This window comes from Musca autumnalis, unplaced genomic scaffold, assembly GCF_047663935.1.
Source record: "Musca autumnalis isolate F117 unplaced genomic scaffold, ASM4766393v1 scaffold_4, whole genome shotgun sequence".
In the NCBI taxonomy this organism is placed as follows: domain Eukaryota; kingdom Metazoa; phylum Arthropoda; class Insecta; order Diptera; family Muscidae; genus Musca; species Musca autumnalis.
Window position 1 is genome coordinate 48623725 of NW_027411977.1, and position 19772 is coordinate 48643496.

The window sequence follows — 19772 nt, forward strand, 5'->3', positions numbered from 1 at the left end:
GAGTTTGCGGTAGCATATATAGATGGCTCTGTCCATAAAAAAGTTTTAACGTAAAAAGAACATTAGCTAGGATCTGAACCATCTTTATTCAAAGGCGTTATTACACAAACAGTTCTAGGATATCGTTGGAAACACTTGGTTGTTGCTAAAATATGTAGCACACTTCTAGGTGCAAACAAGGAAACATTTGTAATTAAAGAACTTAACCCACTTAATGCCACCGGTTGTTTAAACGTCACAAAAAATTGTTACTTTCGTATATCTCTTTTTTGCATTTCCTTACAGTTTTGTATGTTTTCTGTCGTTCCACACCAAAAAGTTTCATTGGTCTAAAACGCAGCTTAATAAATCTAGTTTTTGGGTGGGTGATGTAGGTGATTAAAGATACCAAGCAACGGTCCTCACCGGCTATAACATGGTAAAGTCAAGGACTTATGTTGATCCCTTTGTATACTCTCAGCATTCCACTAATGTCTAAAATAAAATTCATTACATTTTGTTATAAAAAAGTTTCCGCACAAACCACTTTGAAAAAAAAAAAATTGAAAAAATACTATTAAATAATTTTTTTTAATAAAACAGATGTGTTTGTTGTTGAGCTTTAGGTCATACGAATAATACCCTCAAACGATTTTTTACCAATACAAAAAGTAAAATAAACAAAGCAGATAAACACAATATAATATATAAAATAGAATGGGATGGTAATAATGATGAAAAATGCGGCAAATTGTATGTAGGCACCACTAAAAATAAGTTAAAAACTAGGATGTCTGCACACAAATCTGAAATAAAACATAGAAACATCAACACAACACAAAAAACTGCATTTGCAGAACATTGCAAGAAGAACAACCATTTACCAAACTTCGAAAAAGTGCAGATACTCCAAACAGAGAATAACTACAACAAAAGATTGACGTTGGAGATGTTACATATTAACAACTTAAAAACAGCAAAGAGAATCAACTACAAGAGCGATACTGACAATGCGGCCTGCTGCTACCGACACCTAACACAAAAGAGATCGTGCAGTATGTAATTAATGACTAAAATAACTTTTATTTCGTATGAATATTGAAAAAGGTCCAGCACAAACCACTTTTAATTTGTATGATACATGAAATAATGTTCTATAATATAAAATGATATATATGCAATAATACGACGATAAAATAGTGAGAAACAAACGGTTATGTCATTTCGGTTATGTTGTGTACCCCTATACCTTGTCTTCAGTTAAATATCTGCTTATATGTTTCAAAAAATTGTCAAAAGTTCTGAAAAATAAAAGCTTTAAAAGTTTTTTGTGCGAAAGTTTTTTTATCGAATCACTTTATAATCAAGATTTTATGTAATCTTATTTAGAAACTCATCACGCTATGATACAGGGATATGAGGTTGTAAAAAGTCATAACCCTAGTATATACACTATCATACGGCAAAATGTGCCTCAGCCAAATAATGGTTTTAGACCCAAAGTAAAGTAAGTGGACGAAATGCGTTTTAGACAATTTGGAGTTGATTTAGCTATGTCCGTCCGTCTGGCTGGAACGCACGAAAACTCTCGAACGGATCAACCGATTCGTCCCAAATTTGGCTTTCGTAATATTTTGTCCAAACTTAGTTTAAGTTCGAAGATAGGTTATATCGGTCCACTCCTTCCGATACCTCCCCCATAAAAGTACAAAAATGTTGGGAACAATTTTGCGCACAATAACTCTTGAAAGGAGTGACCGACTTGGTCCATTTTTAGCAGGCGTAGATGAGTTTCCGTAAACACAACCAACAACATCAGTTGTGAAATGCGAAGTAGAATAGTGTTGGCCAACAGATGATACTTCGGTCTGAATAAGCAGTTTAGGAATTAATCCACATCTCGTCAAACAAAAACAACGCTTTAAAAAACACTGATACTACCCGTGCGAAAGATCTATGGCCCAATCTGCGTTGACGGTGAATATCGACGTCGTATGAACCACGAGCTGTATCTGCTATATAACGACATCAGTATAGATAAACGTATCGAGATGCAACGACTGCCTTGGCTAGACCATGTCATAAAAATGAGTGATGTTGAACCCGCTAAAAAGGCGTATAAATACGATGGAGCAGCAGTTGATGAAAAGGCGCGGTATTCCAGAAAACGAAGAAACAAACAGAGAGAATTATAGATATTTTCTTAGTTCGGCTTATGGAACAAATGTTCTGTAATGGGCCAGCTAAGTAAGTAAGTAAGATGAGGTTCTTATGGACTCCTCGGTGCACTTCAGGTACCTTCCACACAAAATTTAGGAATAGTTCAGTTTAGCAGCTACTCTCAAATCGCTTTTTGTTGTAACAACTTGTATTCACTGCCCCCATACGACTGTACAATTTTCATCAGGGGCAAGTCCATACTTCCTGAGAAAATAGCCTGAAAGGTGCAAAAACCCCTAGGACATCTCGTGTTGTGATCGAAGCACAAGAACGGATCTGCCGGTTTGGTAAAAAATTTGGCCTTCGTAATATTTTGTCCAAACTTAGTTCAAGTTCGAATATAAGGAATATCGGTCCACTCCTTCAGGTACCTCCCCCATAAAAGTTCAAAAGTGTTCGGAAAAATTGTGCGCACGATAGCTCTTGAAGGGATTTGGTCCATACATTACATATCCTAATATATCTACCAGATATCTTTCAGGTTCGAATATGGACTATATTTGTCCACACCTTCGTCACCTCCCACACAAAGTTTCGAGTATGTTCACTTTAAAACCTGCCCTCGAATCACTTTGATTTTTATCTAAACAACTTGCATTCGCTGCCTCAATTACGACAGTAAAAGTTTTTCAGGGGCAAGTCCATATTCATTAAGAAAACGGCACGAAAGTTGTAAAAAAACCCCTATAGCACCATATGTAGTGACTTGGGAACACGATAACTCTCGACCGATTTGGTTCAAAATATGGTATTCGTCATATTTTGTCAAACAATTTGGTCTTCGTCATATTTTGTCCAAAATTAGTTTCAGTTCGAAGATGGGCAATACCGGTTGCCGGCAATATTTAAAAAATGTCACTTAAATGGAGCAACCAATTTGGTCCGAACTTCTTTGGAAATTTATACCGATGCTGTTCGTTGTGGTCCTGTTTATAGCGATATTATGTTATCCGTAGACAAGTCCATGCTTCCTGGTCCAAAAGCTATACGACTATCCCCCTCAAATGACTTATGAGCGCGATATCCATCGAAAAGATATGACTCCCAAAATATGATCCACTTCCATAATGGACTATGTCGATCCATTTCTTTAAGTACCTCCTCCGCAACATTTTTGACATTTAATCCTAATCCAAATTTTTGTAGCAAAGTTCAAATTTTCGAAAAATGCCAAAAATTCTGAAAAGACCCTAAATATTAGGAGATACAGAGGACCAAATTGGTTCCCCCGTTCAAGAGATGTCGTGAATACCATTTTAGGGACTTTTTTAATTATTTGGGGGGAAGTACCAGAAGATGTGGACAAGGTGTTGTCCATCTTCGAACTAAAATTAACTTTGGACAAAATATGACGAAGGCTAAATTTTAGACCTGATCTATATCTGGTGATCAGGTTCGAATATGGATATACTAAGATGTGTAAAGTATGGACCAAATCTGTCACTCCATTCAAGAGTTGTCGTCCGCACCAGCCACTACACATGCTGGCGGCAGGGGTATTTTTACAGTTTTTGGGCAATTTTCTCAAGACTTGCCACTCAAAAAACTTGTACCATCGTAATAGGGGCTTTGAGCGCAACATGTTCCAAGAAAAACCAAAACAATTCGAGAGGAGATCCTAAACTGGTCTTTTCCGACATTTTGTGTATGAGGTACCCGAAGGAGTTGACATATGTAGTCCATATAACTATCCAATCCTTCTGAGGAGGTTCCGAGACATCATCACCTGCTTGTCGAATACCCGAAGTAAGACCTAACATCCCAGCAGAGACGACGTGATTAGCAAATGAGCGTGATTAGCTTCGTCTAGCCAAGTTACCCCAGAGTCAGGGAGCTGACACTGGAAGTTAACAGGCTGGTCGGTGAACATAAGCGGAACAAATGGTTAACTCATCTGAAGAGTTGCAACATTTGTGCCTGTTTAAGTGAAATGTTGTCAGCGGTTAAGTCACTCTCGGACCCCGGAAGGGGGGAGGAAGATAGGACTTCATTTACTTTTGGCGACATTACGTTGACTGACCCGAAGAAGTGCTAAATCATTCAAAGCGTTGGGTCCTGATGGAATCTCCATGGTAATGCTGAAACAGCTGTATGAGCCGGGAGTGGAGTATCTCACTAAAGTACTCAACCTGTCGCTAGCCACCCTCCCTAGTCTGCCAAGAATGACAGCAAAAGTGAATCGTACTGGCCGATTTCGCTTTTGTCGCCAGTGGCAAAGACTCTTGAGGCCTTAAGGCCTAGGGACATAAGCTGCCTCGCCTGCTTACCTTGCTTGCTTCTGATAAAAGAATAAAAAAGAAAAGGGCAACCCAGTTCGAAATTTGCTCGGCCTTCTTTATTCTTTTATTTTTATTATGTCAGAAATGAAGCAGGAAAGCAAGGCAACCAGGCGAAGCAGCTTATGTACCCAGGCCTTTTTTATTCTTTTATCAGAAGCAAGCAAGGCAACCAGGCGAGGCAGCTTATGTACGCAGGCCTTTAGTCCTCCCAAGCATCAGAAACAGCTATCTAGTTGTCGCCATCTCCACATATATTTGTCGAGGACTCAACCAGGAAAGGACGTGCGATAGAACGATGATGGTGGCGCTTGACTTATCAAAAGCCTTTGATTCTGTCAGGCACTCCACGCTGTTTGAGGACATTGAGCAGACAACCCTCCAGCCAAGTCGAAAACGTTGGATAATCAATTATATGTGTGGACGTGAATCGTACATGAAATTCAGGAACAAGAAGTTCCCCAAGTTGGGGTGATATCTCCGGAACTGTTTAACCTCTACCTTTCCTGTATTCCGCCCCTCCAGATGGCATTGAGATCGTAATGTATGCGGAAGATTATACGATCCTGGCGTCAGGTACCTACCCTGATAATATCTGTGAGAGACTAAACTGCTATTTAGCCGATCATACCATCTTTTTCCATGTGAGGAATATGCAGATATCCGCCACTAAATCTACGGCAACACTGTTCACCACATTGACGGCGCAGTATAGAAGAGAATTGAATGTCGTAGTCGATGGTAGCAGAATTCCGACCACATGCTGTCCCAAAATTCTAGGGATCACATTCGACACTACGTTCACGTCGTCCGTGCACGCTGTAGCTATCCGCGACAAAGTGAAATGCAGAAACAAAGTCCTCAAGTCCCTAGCCGGCAGCACTTGCGGTGCAGATAAAAAAACCTTGTTGACCATATATAACGCGATAGGTAGGTAGGTGCCAGCTCAGTCCCCGAATTTAGTTGGAAAGAGATTCAAACTTATCAGAATGCCGCCGTGGACCTTCTTCAGTGGACTATCAATATGAGGAGACAGGGATTCTTCCAGTACAGCAACACAAAGAGATGCTTTCGTTGCAGTACTTGCTCAAGTGTTACCGTGAGAGCCATCCCAATCACCATCTGCTGGCTAGGCCCGACACACTCAGGCATATCAGGAAGGATATTCATGCTCTAGTGAGGGAGGTCCAACATTATAGGAGAGAACCCCTAGGTCAACAGGCATATCAGGCAGGTCTGAATAGCATTCAAACGGACGCAGTTGCTAAGGCCATAAGCAAATCAATGTGAATAAATCCTCGGAGTACATCCCCCATCTATCAAAGCTAAGGATGATCAGCTGCCACGACAAACCAGAGTAGTTTTGGCTCAAATACGCTCAGGATAACAGAATGATAACAGGGGGTTTGTAATTAGTTACGACTACCAAAAAGTACGATAATACACCCTTATTTAGTAAGATTTTTTTTGCTGGGTCCATACTATGATCTAAAGTATAAAAACTCAATAACTGTTTTTTTTGTGCATTGCTAAATATAGCTGCTGTTTTATTGACAGTAATTATTTGTCTCGTTGATTATTTTACAACCCTTCCACCAAATACGAAAATGGTATATGCCTAAAAATTTTACTTATGAAATTTTTAAAAAATCTCTCCTGAGATTGTTGTATAGCAGGTCGTATTATTTCATAGAAAAAACGCCAGCTGCCATTTATAAGTTCATCAGCACTCTCTTCCAATGCTGCATCGCCATTGAATAGATTGCCGAAGTGTACACGCATACCGCCAACATCATCCCATACAATTTGGACTTGGTCTATCTCCGCAAACTTAAGGTTATCTTCTTCGCGGAGTGTTACATGCATTGTAAGGGTTTGAAGGACCCTCTCTAAAATTTGCAAAAAAAAAATACATTTTTTAAAGAAGAAAAAATGTGTTTACATTGTTGCCCTTACCCATTTCTATTATGACTTGTCCTTTGCTATTTACTTCGTAAGCTAAGAGCTTTCCACGAAGAGCATAGTCACTGGTTACCTTATATGCCGGTTCAATTAATTTAAATTTTAATATTAAATTCTTGATATCAGTGCTAATGGGGAAATATAATTCATTATTTTTTTTGTTTATTTTTAAGATAATTTTAAGTGATACCCATTATCCTTAATAGATGTTTCAGATAAACCGGATACTTCAACATTTGTCAAGTTTAGGTTTACTGCAATCGGTCCACCATCTGCTTGTGACATTGAAATCCTTTTAATATGCATAGGATCCAGGGAACCAACGGATTTTAAACCAGGAATACCTAAATTGCAAAATAGAGTTAGAGGACGTTTTTATTGTACTCGTACTGGATGTATTGAATCCAGTGGATTTAAATTGTGACGTAGGGGATGGAAGATACCAAGGAACGGTCCTGACCGGCTTTAACATGGCAAAGCCCAGAATTTATCTTGGTCCCTCTTTCATATCAAGTGGACACTGACCTCCCCGTGGTGTCACATCGGGAACTGCCTTTAACACCCGTTAAAGGTAGTGAGCTAACATGTGCCGCGCGTTCACCCATAAGAACGTTAAAAACTTGGGTTTGGGCGTCGGGTTAGTAACATCCTACTATGAAAAAACTAAAGAAAAGAAAAACAAACCACTTTACGAACCCCGCAAACGTTGTAAGAACCATGATCTGCGAATCTGCACCTGGAATGTTCGCACTCTTTATAGAGAAGGTGCCGTCTTCGCATTGGCAGACGTACTTGAAAAGTACAAGGCCGACATTACTGCCATACAGGAAATACGATGGAACGGGAAAGGCGTCACAACAACACCTAAAGGTGACGCACTGTATTATAGCTGCCATGACACAAAGCATGAGTTTGGTTGCGGATTTGTAGTTGGCCGGAGGTTAAAACATCTGGTCTCCAGCTTCACCCCGTGAATGAAAGACTCGCTGCAATTCGATTAAAAGCAAAATTCTTCAACATGAGCTTTATTTGCGCTCCTGCTCCCACTGAAGACAAGGACGAACAGACCAAAGATATATTTTACGAGCGGTTAGAAGAAACTTATGACCGTTGCCCTGCCCATGAATATCTTTGGCCCAACAGTCGGGAAATTCAGTCTCCACAGTGAAACATCTGACAATGGTATGAGGCTGATAGACTTTGCAGGTGCAAGAAATATGGTAGTTAGCAGTACCAGATTTAAGCACCTCGATATTCATAAGGGCATAAGGGACAAGAAATCAAATTGATCACGTTGTGATAGATGGAAGACATGCATCAAGCGTGTTAGATGTACGATCGTTCCGAGGTGCAAACATAGACTCGGACCACTACCATGTTGCAGCAAAGGTACGTACCAGATTAAACGTAGCAAACAAAGTGCGAACATACACAACACGGAAGTTGGACATCGGTAAGCTGCAATCACAACAGATAGCCACAGCATATTCCACTCAACTGGCCCAATTGCTTAATGAAAACACTCCTCGTCCCGATAACATATCAGGACAATGGCAAAATATTGTCCACTCCATGCAAACAGCCGTAAAATCAGTACTTGGATACCAGAGACCTCCACCAAGGAATCCATGGTATTACCAGGAGTGTCGTTCTGCTACCGAAGAGAAAAATGCGGCATATAGGGCTACTTTACAATCGGTAGCAACGCGTAGCGCACGAGAGAGGTATCGGGAGAAAAGGAGAGAGAAGAAACGTCTTTTCCGCAGGAAAAAGAGAGAGATGGAAAAGCGGGAGTATGAACAAATCGAGATGGACAGGCGACAGAATAAAGTCCGAAAATTCTACCAAGCTGTGAAACATTAAACTGATGGCTTTGGAACTGGCACATTCTCCTGTAGAGACTAGCAAGGTAATCTGGTAACTGATACAGATAGTGTGCTAAGGATATGGAAAGAGCATTTTTCCAAACTGTTGGTATCCAATAGTAACGAAGTAGACGAAGACACCACAGATCCAATCCCAGAAGATGGTATTGAATGTATACCACCCGGCCAAGATGAGGTAAAAACTGCAATAAACCAGCTGAAGAATAATAAGGCAGCAGGAGTTGATGGCCTACCAGCCGAGCTGTTTAAAACCGGAGCCGAACATGCTGATAAGGTGTATGCATCAGCTAGTTAGCTCCATCTGGCAGGAAGAACGCGTACCCGACGATTGGAACCTGAGAATCCTGTGTCCCGTCCATAAGAAAGGAGATAAGACTTTATGCTCCAACTATAGGGGCATAAGTCTTCTCCCTATCGCCTAGAAGATAGTGTCAGGGATATTGTGCGAACGACAAAAGCTTAGGGTCAACGAAATAATTGGACCATAACAATGCGGCTTTATACCTGGCAAGTCCACCATTGACCAGATATTTACCCTGCGGCAAACCCTGTGGAAGACTTAAGAGATGCAGATCGACACCTACCACCTTTTTGTCGATTATAAAGCAGCCTTCGACAGCCCACTACGTTCAAAGGTATTCCAAGCCATGTCTGAATTTGGTATCCCCGCAAAGCTCATTCGTCTTTGTAAAATGACTCTAACTGACAGAAGATCTTCAGTTAAAATAGGAAAAAACCACTCCGAAGAGTTTTGTACCAAAAGAGGTTTCAGGCAAGGAGACAGCTTTTCGTGTGATCTCTTCAACATCCTGCTGGAAAAGGTTATACGAGAGGCAAACGTCAAAAGATGTGGCACAATCTACACCAATAGCCACATGTTACTTGCTTATGCTAATGATATAGACATCATGGGACGATCAGTAAAAGAAGTAACCGATACCTTTATGAAGGTCAAAGGATAATCTGCTAAAGTGGGTCTGGCGGTAAACGGCGAGAAGCCTAAGTTGATGGTGTCGACGCGCAATGCGTCCATTGAGACCGGATCAACTGTTGAAGTTGGTTCCTATAATTTTGAGGTAGTAAAAGACTTCGTATACCTCGGCACCGTCGTAAACACAACAAACGACATCAGTTGTGAAATAAAAAGAAGAATTGTATTGGCCAACAGATGCTACTTTGGCTTAAGTAAGCACTTCAAAAACAAAGCCACAACTCGTCAAACAAAAATAACGCTTTACAAAACACTGATACTGCCCGTGCCGATGTATGGTTCCGAAACCTGGGTACTTGCGCAAGCAGATAAGGCAGTGCTTGGCGTGTTTTAGAGAAACATTCTTCGAAAGATCTCCGGACCAATCTGCGTTGACGGTGAATATCGACGTCGTATGAACCACTAGCTGTATCTGCTATACAACGACATCCGTATAGATTAACGTATCGAGATGCAACGATTGCGTTGGCTAGGCCATATCATAAGAATGAGCGATGATGAACCTGCTAAAAAGGCGTATAAATTCGAGCCACATGGCGGTGCACGCAGAATTGGCAGGGCAAAGAATATATGGCGCAGACAAGTGGATGAGGAGATGACAAGGCGCGGTATTCCAAAAAGCGAAGCACGAAACAGAGCGAATTGGAGATCTTTTCTTAGTTCGGTCTATGGAACAAATGTTCTGTAATGGGCCAGCTAAGTAAGTACGCAAAATACCCCTCAGTAATGTTGGCGACATTTCCTGAGTACTTAAGCCATGAAAAACCTCTTTACAAGTGGTGTCGTGGGACACGCCGTTCATACTCGGCGATAAACTGTAGGTTCCATATCATTGAGCTAATATGAATAGCGGTGCACTCATTGATATGAGAGAAGTCTCCTTAACCCGCCAGGGATGTTTGTGTAACAATTATATACCCGAAGGAGTGGACCGATATGGACCATCTTAAACTTGTTTTAATTTTGCGCAAAATATTACAGCTGCCAAATTTTGGATCGAATTGGTTTATCCGTTAGAGAGGTATCGTGCGCTGCGGCACTACACCGCCTCTGCCTCCACTACACATGACGCCTTAGGCGGTTTTTACAGCTTTCGGGCCATTTTGTCTGGAAATATAAACTTGCCCCTGAGAAAACTTGACGGAAAAGGAGCGACGAATACAAGTTGTTACAAGAAAAATCAAAACTATCTGAGAGGAGGTCTTAAACTGCACTTTTCCAAATTTTTCCTAAAGGAGGGAACCGATATAGTCCATATTCGAACTTGATCTATGTCTGGTAGAAACATTACGATACAAAAGTGTGGATCACATCAGTAAGCCCTTAGGGAGTTGTCGTGCGCAATTTTTTTTCGAAAAATTTTGAACTTTTGTGGGGAGGTACCCGAGGGAGTGGACCGATATGGCCTATCTTTGAACTTAAACTAAGTTTGGACAAAATATTACGAAAGCCAAATTTTGGACCAAATCGGTTAATCCGTTCGAGAGTTACAGTGCGCTCCAATCAGACCTACAGACGGACATACATCGCTAAATCAACTCCAAATTGTCTGAAACGGGTTTCGTCCAAACATACCATTATTTCGATGAGACACCTTTTTCCCGTATACCCGCGTTAGCATAAATGCTGAGGGTATAAAAATGTGTAGTGTAATATAAAATTGTATTACCCTAATTTGAACCCTCCACTTCCGTAACGTATACGCTGTTTTTTATATTTTTCTTCTGTAGATATCTATTTACTTTACTTCAAACTTACCATCCTTCCATTGATGAAGCATTGCTTCAAAATTTTTGGCCAAACAAGCTCCAACATCACTAGACTTTACGGAACAGGTGGCAAGAAAATCCGCTAGCAAATAGGAAATGAAGTTATAAAACATTTTTAGATTTCATAAGAAAAACTTACGTTTTTCACTTAAAATCGATCTTCCAGCGGCTAGGGTAGCAATCCCCAAAACTATTGTAAAGGTGGTGATTGTAAAATATTTCATAGTTTTCTTTAAGACTGCTGGTCTGCAACAATGCGATATCAGAGTGCAACTGATTTGAAGGGCATTAATTTGAAGGGCAACTGATTTGTAGGGCATTAATTAATTAATTACTGCAAAAGAAAAAAAATAAAACTTGTTTTTTTCATCTCACACATTTAATTATAAAAATAATTAAAAACATATGATCTACTTCCTATTTATATATTAACAATCGTTTAAATACCAATTTGTAGCTATAGTTGAATGTTCTCTATAATTGCTGTGTTCTGTGATGTTGTGGAATTAATCGGTTATCGGATTTTGATGTTCCAACATGGAGTTATAAAGTAGTGTGTATATTAGGGTTATGACTTTTTAACAACCTCGTATCCCTGTATGATATTTTGATGTGGTTTATCTGAGATTACATAAAATCTTAGGTAAACCACAACAAAATATCATACAGGGATACAAGGTTCTTAAAAAGTCATAACCCTAATATCCACACTATTTTATAACTTTAACAGCCTGTTCATATATGTATGTCGACCGAAAGGTTTCTTGCGCTTGCGAAGTGGAAAAAATCATTTTCTGTTCATGTAAACACCTTCGAAACGAAAATCTATGCGACCGACAAGCCATACGAAATAACACGTAAACCTACACTTTTCCATAAATTTGGGTTTATGTATTTCGAAAGGACTGTCTTTTATAGAAAGAGAATGTCAAAATCACTCACTTGCTTTGTAGCTGTCGAGTAGAATGTAAACTCGCGAATAATACAGAAAATTTTAAAACAAATTTATGCAACACATTCTTGAAATAAAATAAAAATTTTACAGACACGTTTTAAAGGTGGTTTCGTTCATTATTTTGAAGAAATCAATTAAATAAAATAATTCATATGCCGACACATTTTATTTTCTCATTTAGATTTTGTTTTTATTTCTCATTTGGCTCTCATTTATGGAACATATTTGTACAAATGTACATTCAAATTAGTAGTATTTCCCATAGGATAGGTAACGGCAGTGGCACGATGGTTTTTGCGAAATACATGAACGAATTTTTAGACGGAAGTGAGTGACTGCTTTCCTTTCGTACAGGTTTTTGTGCGACGTACAAGAACAGGCAGTAAGTGTTTTTGCACAAAGCTCAAATATTTGACAAAAAAAAATTAATTTGCGTGGAAGTTATGACCGCGTAAATGAATAAAATAGGCTGCTAAAGTTTTTATTTTTCAGAACTTTTGAAATTTTTTTGAAGAAGCAGATATTTACTTACTTACTTAGCTGCCCATTACAGAACATTTGTTTCATAGACCGAACTAAGAAAAGATCTCCAATTCTCTCTGTTTAGTGCTTCGCTTTTAGGAATACCGCGCCTTGTCATTTCTTAATCCACATGTTTGCGCCATCTATTCTTTGGCCTGCCAATTCTGCGTGCACCGCCATGTGGCATGTATTTATATGACTTTTTAGCGGGTTCATTATCGCTCATTCTTATGATATGGCCTAGCCAACGCAATCGCAGCATCTCGATACCTTTAACTATATCGATGTCGTTGAATAGCAGATACAGCTCGTGGTTCATACGACGTCGATATTCACCGTCAAGGCAGATCGGTCCGTAGATCTTTCGAAGAATTTTTCTCTCAAACACGCCAAGCACTGCCTTATCTGCTTGCGCAAGTACCCAGGCTGCGGAACCATGCATCAGCACGGGTAGTATCAGTGTTTTGTAAAGCGTTATTTTTGTTTGACGAGTTGTGGCTTTGTTTTTAAAGTGCTTACTTAAGCCAAAGTAGCATCTGTTGGCCAAAACAATTCTTCTTTTTATTTCACAACTGATGTCGTTTGTTGTGTTTACGGCGGTGCCGAGGTATACGCAGTCTTTAACTACCTCAAAATTATAGGAACCAACTTCAACAGCTGGTCCAAGCTCAATGGACGCGTCGACACCATCAGCTTGGTATTCTCGCCGTTTACTGCCAGACCCAATTTTGCAGATTCTCCTTCGACCTTCATAAAGGTATCGGTTACTTCCTTTACTGATCGTCCCATGATGTCTATATCATCAGCATAAGCAAGTAACATGTGGCTATTGGTGTAGGTTGTGCCACTTCTTTTGACGTTCGCCTCTCGTATAACCTTTTCTAGCAGGATGTTGAAAAAATCACACGAAAGGCTGTCTCCTTGCCTGAAACCTCTTTTGGTATAAAACTCTTCGGAGAGGTTCTTTCCTATTTTAACTGAAGATCTTCTGTCAGTTAGAGTCATTTTACAAAGCCGAATGAGCTTTGCGGGGATACCAAATTCAGACATTGCTTGGAATACCTTTGAACGTAGCGGACTGTCGAAGGCTGCTTTATAATCGACAAAAAGGTGGTAGGTGTCGATCTGTATCTCTTGGGTCTTCTCCAGGATTTGCCGCAGGGTAAATATCTGGTCAATGGTGGACTTGCCAGGTCTAAAGCCGCATTGGTATGGTCCAATTATTTAGTTGACCATGGACTTTAGTCGTTCGCGCAATATCCCTGACACTATCTTGTAGGCGATAGAGAGAAAACTTATGCCCCTATAGTTGGAGCATAAAGTCTTATCTCCTTTCTTATGGACGGGACACAGTATGCTCAGGTTCCAATCGTTGGGTACGCGTTCTTCCTGCCATATGGAGCTAACTAGCTGATGCATACACCTTATCAGCTTGTCGCCTCCGGTTTTAAACAGCTCGGCTGGTAGGCCATCAGGTCCTGCTGTCTTATTATTCTTCGGCCGGTTTATTGCTGTTTTCACCTCATCTTGGCCGGGTGGTATACATTCAACACCATCTTCTGGGATTGGATCTGTGGTATCTTCGTCGACTTCGCTACTATTGGATACCAACAGTTTGGAAAAATGCTCTTTCCATATCCTTAGCACACTATCAGTTTCCAGATTACCTTGCTGGTCTCTACTGGAGGATGTTCCAGTTCCAAAGCCATCAGTTTGATGTTTTACTCTTTGGTAGAATCTTCGGACTTCATTCTGTCTCCTGTACATCACGATTTGTTCACACTCCCGCTTTTCCATCTCTTTCTTTTTCCTGCGGAAAAGACGTTTCTTCTCTCTCCTTTTCTCCCGATACCTCTCTCGTGCGCTACGCCTTCCTACGGATTGTAAAGTAGCCCTATATGTCGCATTTTTCTGTTCGGTAGCAGCACGACACTCCTGATCATACCAAGGATTCCTTGGTGGAGGTCTCTAGTATCCAAGTACGGATTTTGTGGCTTTTTGCATGGAGTGGGCAATATTTTGCCATTGTGCTGATATGTCATCGGGACGAGGAGTGCTTTTATTAAGCAATTGGGCCAGTTGAGTGGAATATGCTGTGGCTACCTGTTGTGATTGCAGCTTACCGATGTCCAACTTCGTTGTTGTGTCCGTTCGCAATTTATTTGCTACGTTTAATCTGGTACGTACCTTTGCTGCAACAAGGTAGTGTTTGTTTGCACCTCGGAACGATCGGAACGATCAATTTGATTTCTTGTTCTTTGATCTGGCGACAGCGAGGTGCCCTTATGAATATCGAGATGCTTAAATCTGGTACTGCTAACTACCATGTTTCTTGCAGCTGCAAAGTCTATCAGCCTCATACCATTGTCAGATGTTTCACTGTGGAGACTGAATTTCCCGACTGTTGGGCCAAAGATATTCTCCTTTCCAATTTTGACATTAAAATCGCCTAGTATAATTTTAATGTCTTGGGCAGGGCAACGGTCATAAGTTTCTTCTAGTCGCTCGTAAAATATATCTTTGGTTTGTTCGTTCTTGTCTTCAGTGAAAGCATGAGCGCAAATAAAGCTGATATTGAAGAATTTAGCTTTTAATCGAATTGCAGCAAGTCTTTCATTCACTGGGGTAAAGTTTGAGACCAGATGTTTATACCTCCGACTAACTACAAATCCGCAACCAAACTCTATCGTATTTCCTGTATGACAGTAATGCCGGCCTTGTAATTACTCGTATTCCCTCAGCATTTATGCTAACGAGGGTATATACACTTTCATACGGGCATAATGTGCCTCATCGAAATAATGGTTTTAGACCCCAAAAATTTTTGGACGAAATGTGTTTCAGACAATTGGAGTCGATTGAGCAATGTCGGTCCGTCCGTATGTCTGGCTGGCTGGAGCGCACGATAACTCTCGAACGGATAAACCGATTCGGTTCAAATTTTGGCTTTCGTAATATTTTACCCAAAATTAGTTTAAGTTCGAAGATGGGCTCTGTCGGTCCACTCCTTCCAGTACCTCCCCCACAAAAGTTCGAATATGTTCGGAAAATTTGTGCGCACGATAACTCTTGAAGGGTGTTACCGATGTGGTCCACACATTGCCCATCGTGAAATGTGCACCAGACTTAAATAAAGTTTCAATATCGGTCTACTCCTTCGGATACCTTCCACACAAAATTTCGGAAAAGTTCAGTTTAGGGCCATCTCTCGAACCGCTTTGATTTTTGTTTTAGCAACTTGTATTCACTGCCCCCCATACGATGGTACAAGTTTCATCAGGGGCAAGTCCACACTTTCTGAGAAAATAGCCTGAAAATTGCCAAAAAAAACCCTGTCTGTCTGGCTGGCTGGAGCGCACGATAACTCTCGAACGGATCAACCGATTCGATCCATAATTTGGCTTTCGTAATATTTTGTCCAAACTTAGTTTAAGTTCGAAGATGGGTTATATCGGTCCACTCCTTCCGGTACCTCCCGCACAAACGTTCGAAAATGTTTGGAAAATTTGTACGTACGATAACTCTTGGAAGGAGTAACAGATTTGGTCCATACCTTGCAAATCGTGAAATGTCTACCAGGCTTAGATGAGGTTCTAATATGGGCTCAATCGGTCTAATCCTTCGGGTACCTCACACAAAAAATTTGGGATAAGTTCAGTTTAGGACCTGCTCTCGAATCGCTTTGATTTTTGTTTCAGCAACTTATATTTACTGCACACCATACGACTGTATAAGTTTCATCAGGGGCAAGTCCACACTTCCTGAGAAAAATGCCAGAAAGTTGCAAAAAAACCCTATGACACCGTGTGAGGTGGATGGAGCGCAAGATAACACTCGAACGGATCTGCCGATTCGGTCCAAAATTTGGTTTTCGTAATATTTTGTCCAAACTTAGTTTAAGTTTGAAGATGGGCTTTATTTGTCTACTCCTTCAGGTACCCACATAAGTTCAAAAATGTTCGGAAAAATTGTTTGCACGGTAACTCTTGAAGGGAGTGACCGATTTGGTCATTAATAAATCTACCAGATATAGATGAGGTTCGAATATGGACTATATTTGTCCACTCCCCACACAAAATTTGGGATAAGTTCACTTTAAGACTTGCTCTCGGATCACTTTGTTTTTTGTTGAAGCAATTTGCATTCGCTTCCTCAATTACGAAGGTAAAAGTTTTTTTAGGGGCAAGTCTATACTTCTTGAGCAAACAGCCCAAAAGGTGTAAAAAACCCTACGGCACCATATGTAGTGGATGGGGGGCACGATTACTCTCGAACTGATCAACCGATTTGGTTCAAAATTTGTGCATCGTCATATTTTCAGTCATAATTTCAGTTCCAAGATAGGCTATACCGGTCCCTAACTTCCGGTACTTCTCCCGAATATTTAAAAAATATCACTTAAATGATATGTACGATATATTTTGAGCAAATTTGGTCCAAACTTTGGATCCCCTAATATATAGTTTAACTTACCCTAAGGTATCTCACCCACAAAAGTTTAACATTTGTGTCTAAGTGCAGTTTAAGCTCAGTTTACAGCGTTGTTATGTTTTCCGTGGAGAAGTCCATGCTTCCTGGCATACTGGTCCAAAAGTTTTACGATGACCCACTGAAATGACTAGTGGGCTCGATATATATTGAAAAGATATAACTCCCAAAATAAGATCTTCTTCCATAATAGGTATGTCGGTCCATTCCTTTAAGTACCTCCTCTGCAAGGCATTTGAACTTTAATCCTAATCCACATTTTCATCCGCAAGTTCAAATGTCCAAAAAATGCCACAAAATACTGAAAATGCCCTAAATTCGATCTGACCGTTGATGAAAGTTTCAATTCATTCAATTACTTGTTGAAAGTATATTTTAAGCCCCAAGTCGTGGAATTTATCCCCCGATTTGTGGAATTTTTATACCCTCAGCCTTTAGGCTAAAGAGGGTATATAAACTTTAATACCAAAAATGTGCCTCATTGTAATAATGTTTTTAGACCCCGAATATGTTTGGACAAAATTCGTTTCAGAGAATTTGGAGTCGATTTAGCCGTGTCCATCAGTCAGCCGGAAAGGTAAGCTGGTGCTCACTATAATTTTCGAAGGGATTTTGGTTATCGCAATATTTTATCAAAAGTTAGTTTCAGTTCGCAGACGTATCATATTGGTCCATTTCTTCGCGTACCTCCCCCACAACGATAACTCTCGTAGGGAGCCATCGATAAAAGTGCAGATTGAGGACTCATCTCGGATCAATTTCTTATTTATTTATTTTTTTTGAAAACGATTGTTTTATCGTATCCGAAGGAATATTTCCTTCGATAATGGCCCAAACGCTTCGAAAACCTTTGCTGGCACATACACGCAGAAAAATATATGTTAGAAATATGTTTGGATCCAAAAAAATATTTGTTTAGGACTGATTGCAAACAAATATATGTTTGGATCCAAACATAATTTGTTTGTATCCACCCACTGGTGCATGTGTTTGTTTTTTTTTGTGGCTTTTGGGTTTGTATTTGTTTGCACCCAAACATATATTTGTTTGCAAGACCCAAACATATGTTATGTTTGGAACTGCTTGCAAACAAATATATGTTTGCTGCAAAATATGTTTGGGACATATGTTAGAGAAGCCATTTTTTCTGTGTGTAGTAAATTCATGTCTACAGCATTTTCAAATGTAATTCGAAGAATAGTTGTAATTTGATTATTTCATTTGAAATTCGAAACATTTTCACAAGTAATTTGAGATTTACAATTGAATGCTTGTTTATCGTTGATGTTAAATATTCACAAATCTTCCAACAAATACGAAAATGGTACATGCCTAAAAATTTTACTTAAGAATTTTTTCAATAGTCCTTCTTGAGATTGTTCCAAAGCTGGTCGTATTACATCAAAGATTGAACGCCAACTAGCATTAATAAGTTCATCAGCGCTCTTTTCCAAGGCCGCATCGCCATTGAAAAGATTGCTGAAGTGTACACGCATACCGCCAACATCATCCCATACCATTTGGACTTTGTCTACCTCTGCAAACTTGAAGTTATCTTCTTCACGAATTTTGACATGAAGTGTCAGCGTTTGAAGGGCTTTATCTACAATTTGTAAATAATAATAATACATTTTTTAAAGAACAAATTAAGTTTCTTTATCTGTGTTCCTCTTACCCATTTCTATTACCGCTTGGCCTTTACTATTTGCTGAGTAAGCTAAGAGCTTTCCACGAAGAGCATAATCACAGGTTATCTTAAATGTGGGTTCATTTAATTTAAATTTTAATATTAAATTCTTGACATCAGAGCTAAAAAGAAAAATATGTTTTCTCTGTTTATATTTGAGATAATTGTTTGAAATGATACCCATTATCCGTAATAGATGTTGCGGATAAACCGAATACTTCAACATTTTTTAGATTTAGGTTTACTGCAATCGGTCCACCATCTGCTTGTGCAATTGCAATCCTTTTAATGTGTAAAGGATCCAAAGAACCAAACGATTTTAAACCAGGGATGCCTAAATTACACAATGGAGTTATAGTACGTTTATATTGTACTGGATTTAATAAATAAAGTTGATCTCCTTTAAATTGTAAGTTCCACTTCCAAAGTTGTGTGACCCTGATTTGAAACCTCCATTTCACTAAAGTATCCGTTGACTTTTGTATATTTCTTACCGTTCTTCCAATGATAAAACATTCCTTCAATGTTCTTGGCAAAACAAGCTCCTGCATCACTAGACTTTACGGAACAGGTGGCAAGAAAATCCGCTAAGACGTGTTAAGCAAAAAGGAAATTAAGTTATACAACATTTTTAGATTACATAAGAAAAATTTACGTTTTTCACTTAAAATCGTTCTTTCAGCGGCTAGGGTAGCAATCCCGAAAACTAATGTAAAGGTGGCGATTGTAAAATATTTCATTGTTTTAGTATACCGCTGGTGTGTAACAATTCAATATCAGTATGCAAATAATTTATAGAGCAAATAGATCAGCATTATAAAGCATTACATTATGAAAAAGAAAAAAAATAATTAAACTAGTTTTTTCTTCTCACTCATTAAATTGCATTAATAGATTAAGAACAAATATGGAGGGTATAATTAAATTTGTTATTCGGTTTGTAACACATCGAAATATTCATCGGAGACCCTATAAAGTATATATATATTCTTTATCAGGGTAAAATTCTAAGTCGATATAACCACGTCCGTCTGTCC

At 39.5% G+C, this 19772-nt stretch overlaps 2 protein-coding genes across 2 annotated transcripts; both read right to left on the bottom strand.

The window, feature by feature from the left end:
* Nucleotides 1-5993: 5993 nt before the first annotated feature.
* Nucleotides 5994-11381, bottom strand: LOC141401979 (protein takeout-like). Its single transcript, XM_073982577.1, has 5 exons — nucleotides 11223-11381; nucleotides 11073-11165; nucleotides 6628-6781; nucleotides 6432-6565; nucleotides 5994-6364 (listed from the first exon to the last, which is right to left on the bottom strand). Exons 1-5 carry the CDS (start codon nucleotides 11305-11307, stop codon nucleotides 6057-6059), a joined length of 774 nt encoding a protein of 257 aa, XP_073838678.1. The 5' UTR covers nucleotides 11308-11381; the 3' UTR covers nucleotides 5994-6056.
* A 6843-nt stretch (nucleotides 11382-18224) lies between these two features.
* LOC141402091 (protein takeout-like) lies at nucleotides 18225-19528 on the bottom strand. Its single transcript, XM_073982773.1, has 5 exons — nucleotides 19391-19528; nucleotides 19230-19322; nucleotides 18916-19069; nucleotides 18724-18857; nucleotides 18225-18651 (listed from the first exon to the last, which is right to left on the bottom strand). Exons 1-5 carry the CDS (start codon nucleotides 19473-19475, stop codon nucleotides 18344-18346), a joined length of 774 nt encoding a protein of 257 aa, XP_073838874.1. The 5' UTR covers nucleotides 19476-19528; the 3' UTR covers nucleotides 18225-18343.
* Between the last annotated feature and the right edge of the window lie 244 nt (nucleotides 19529-19772).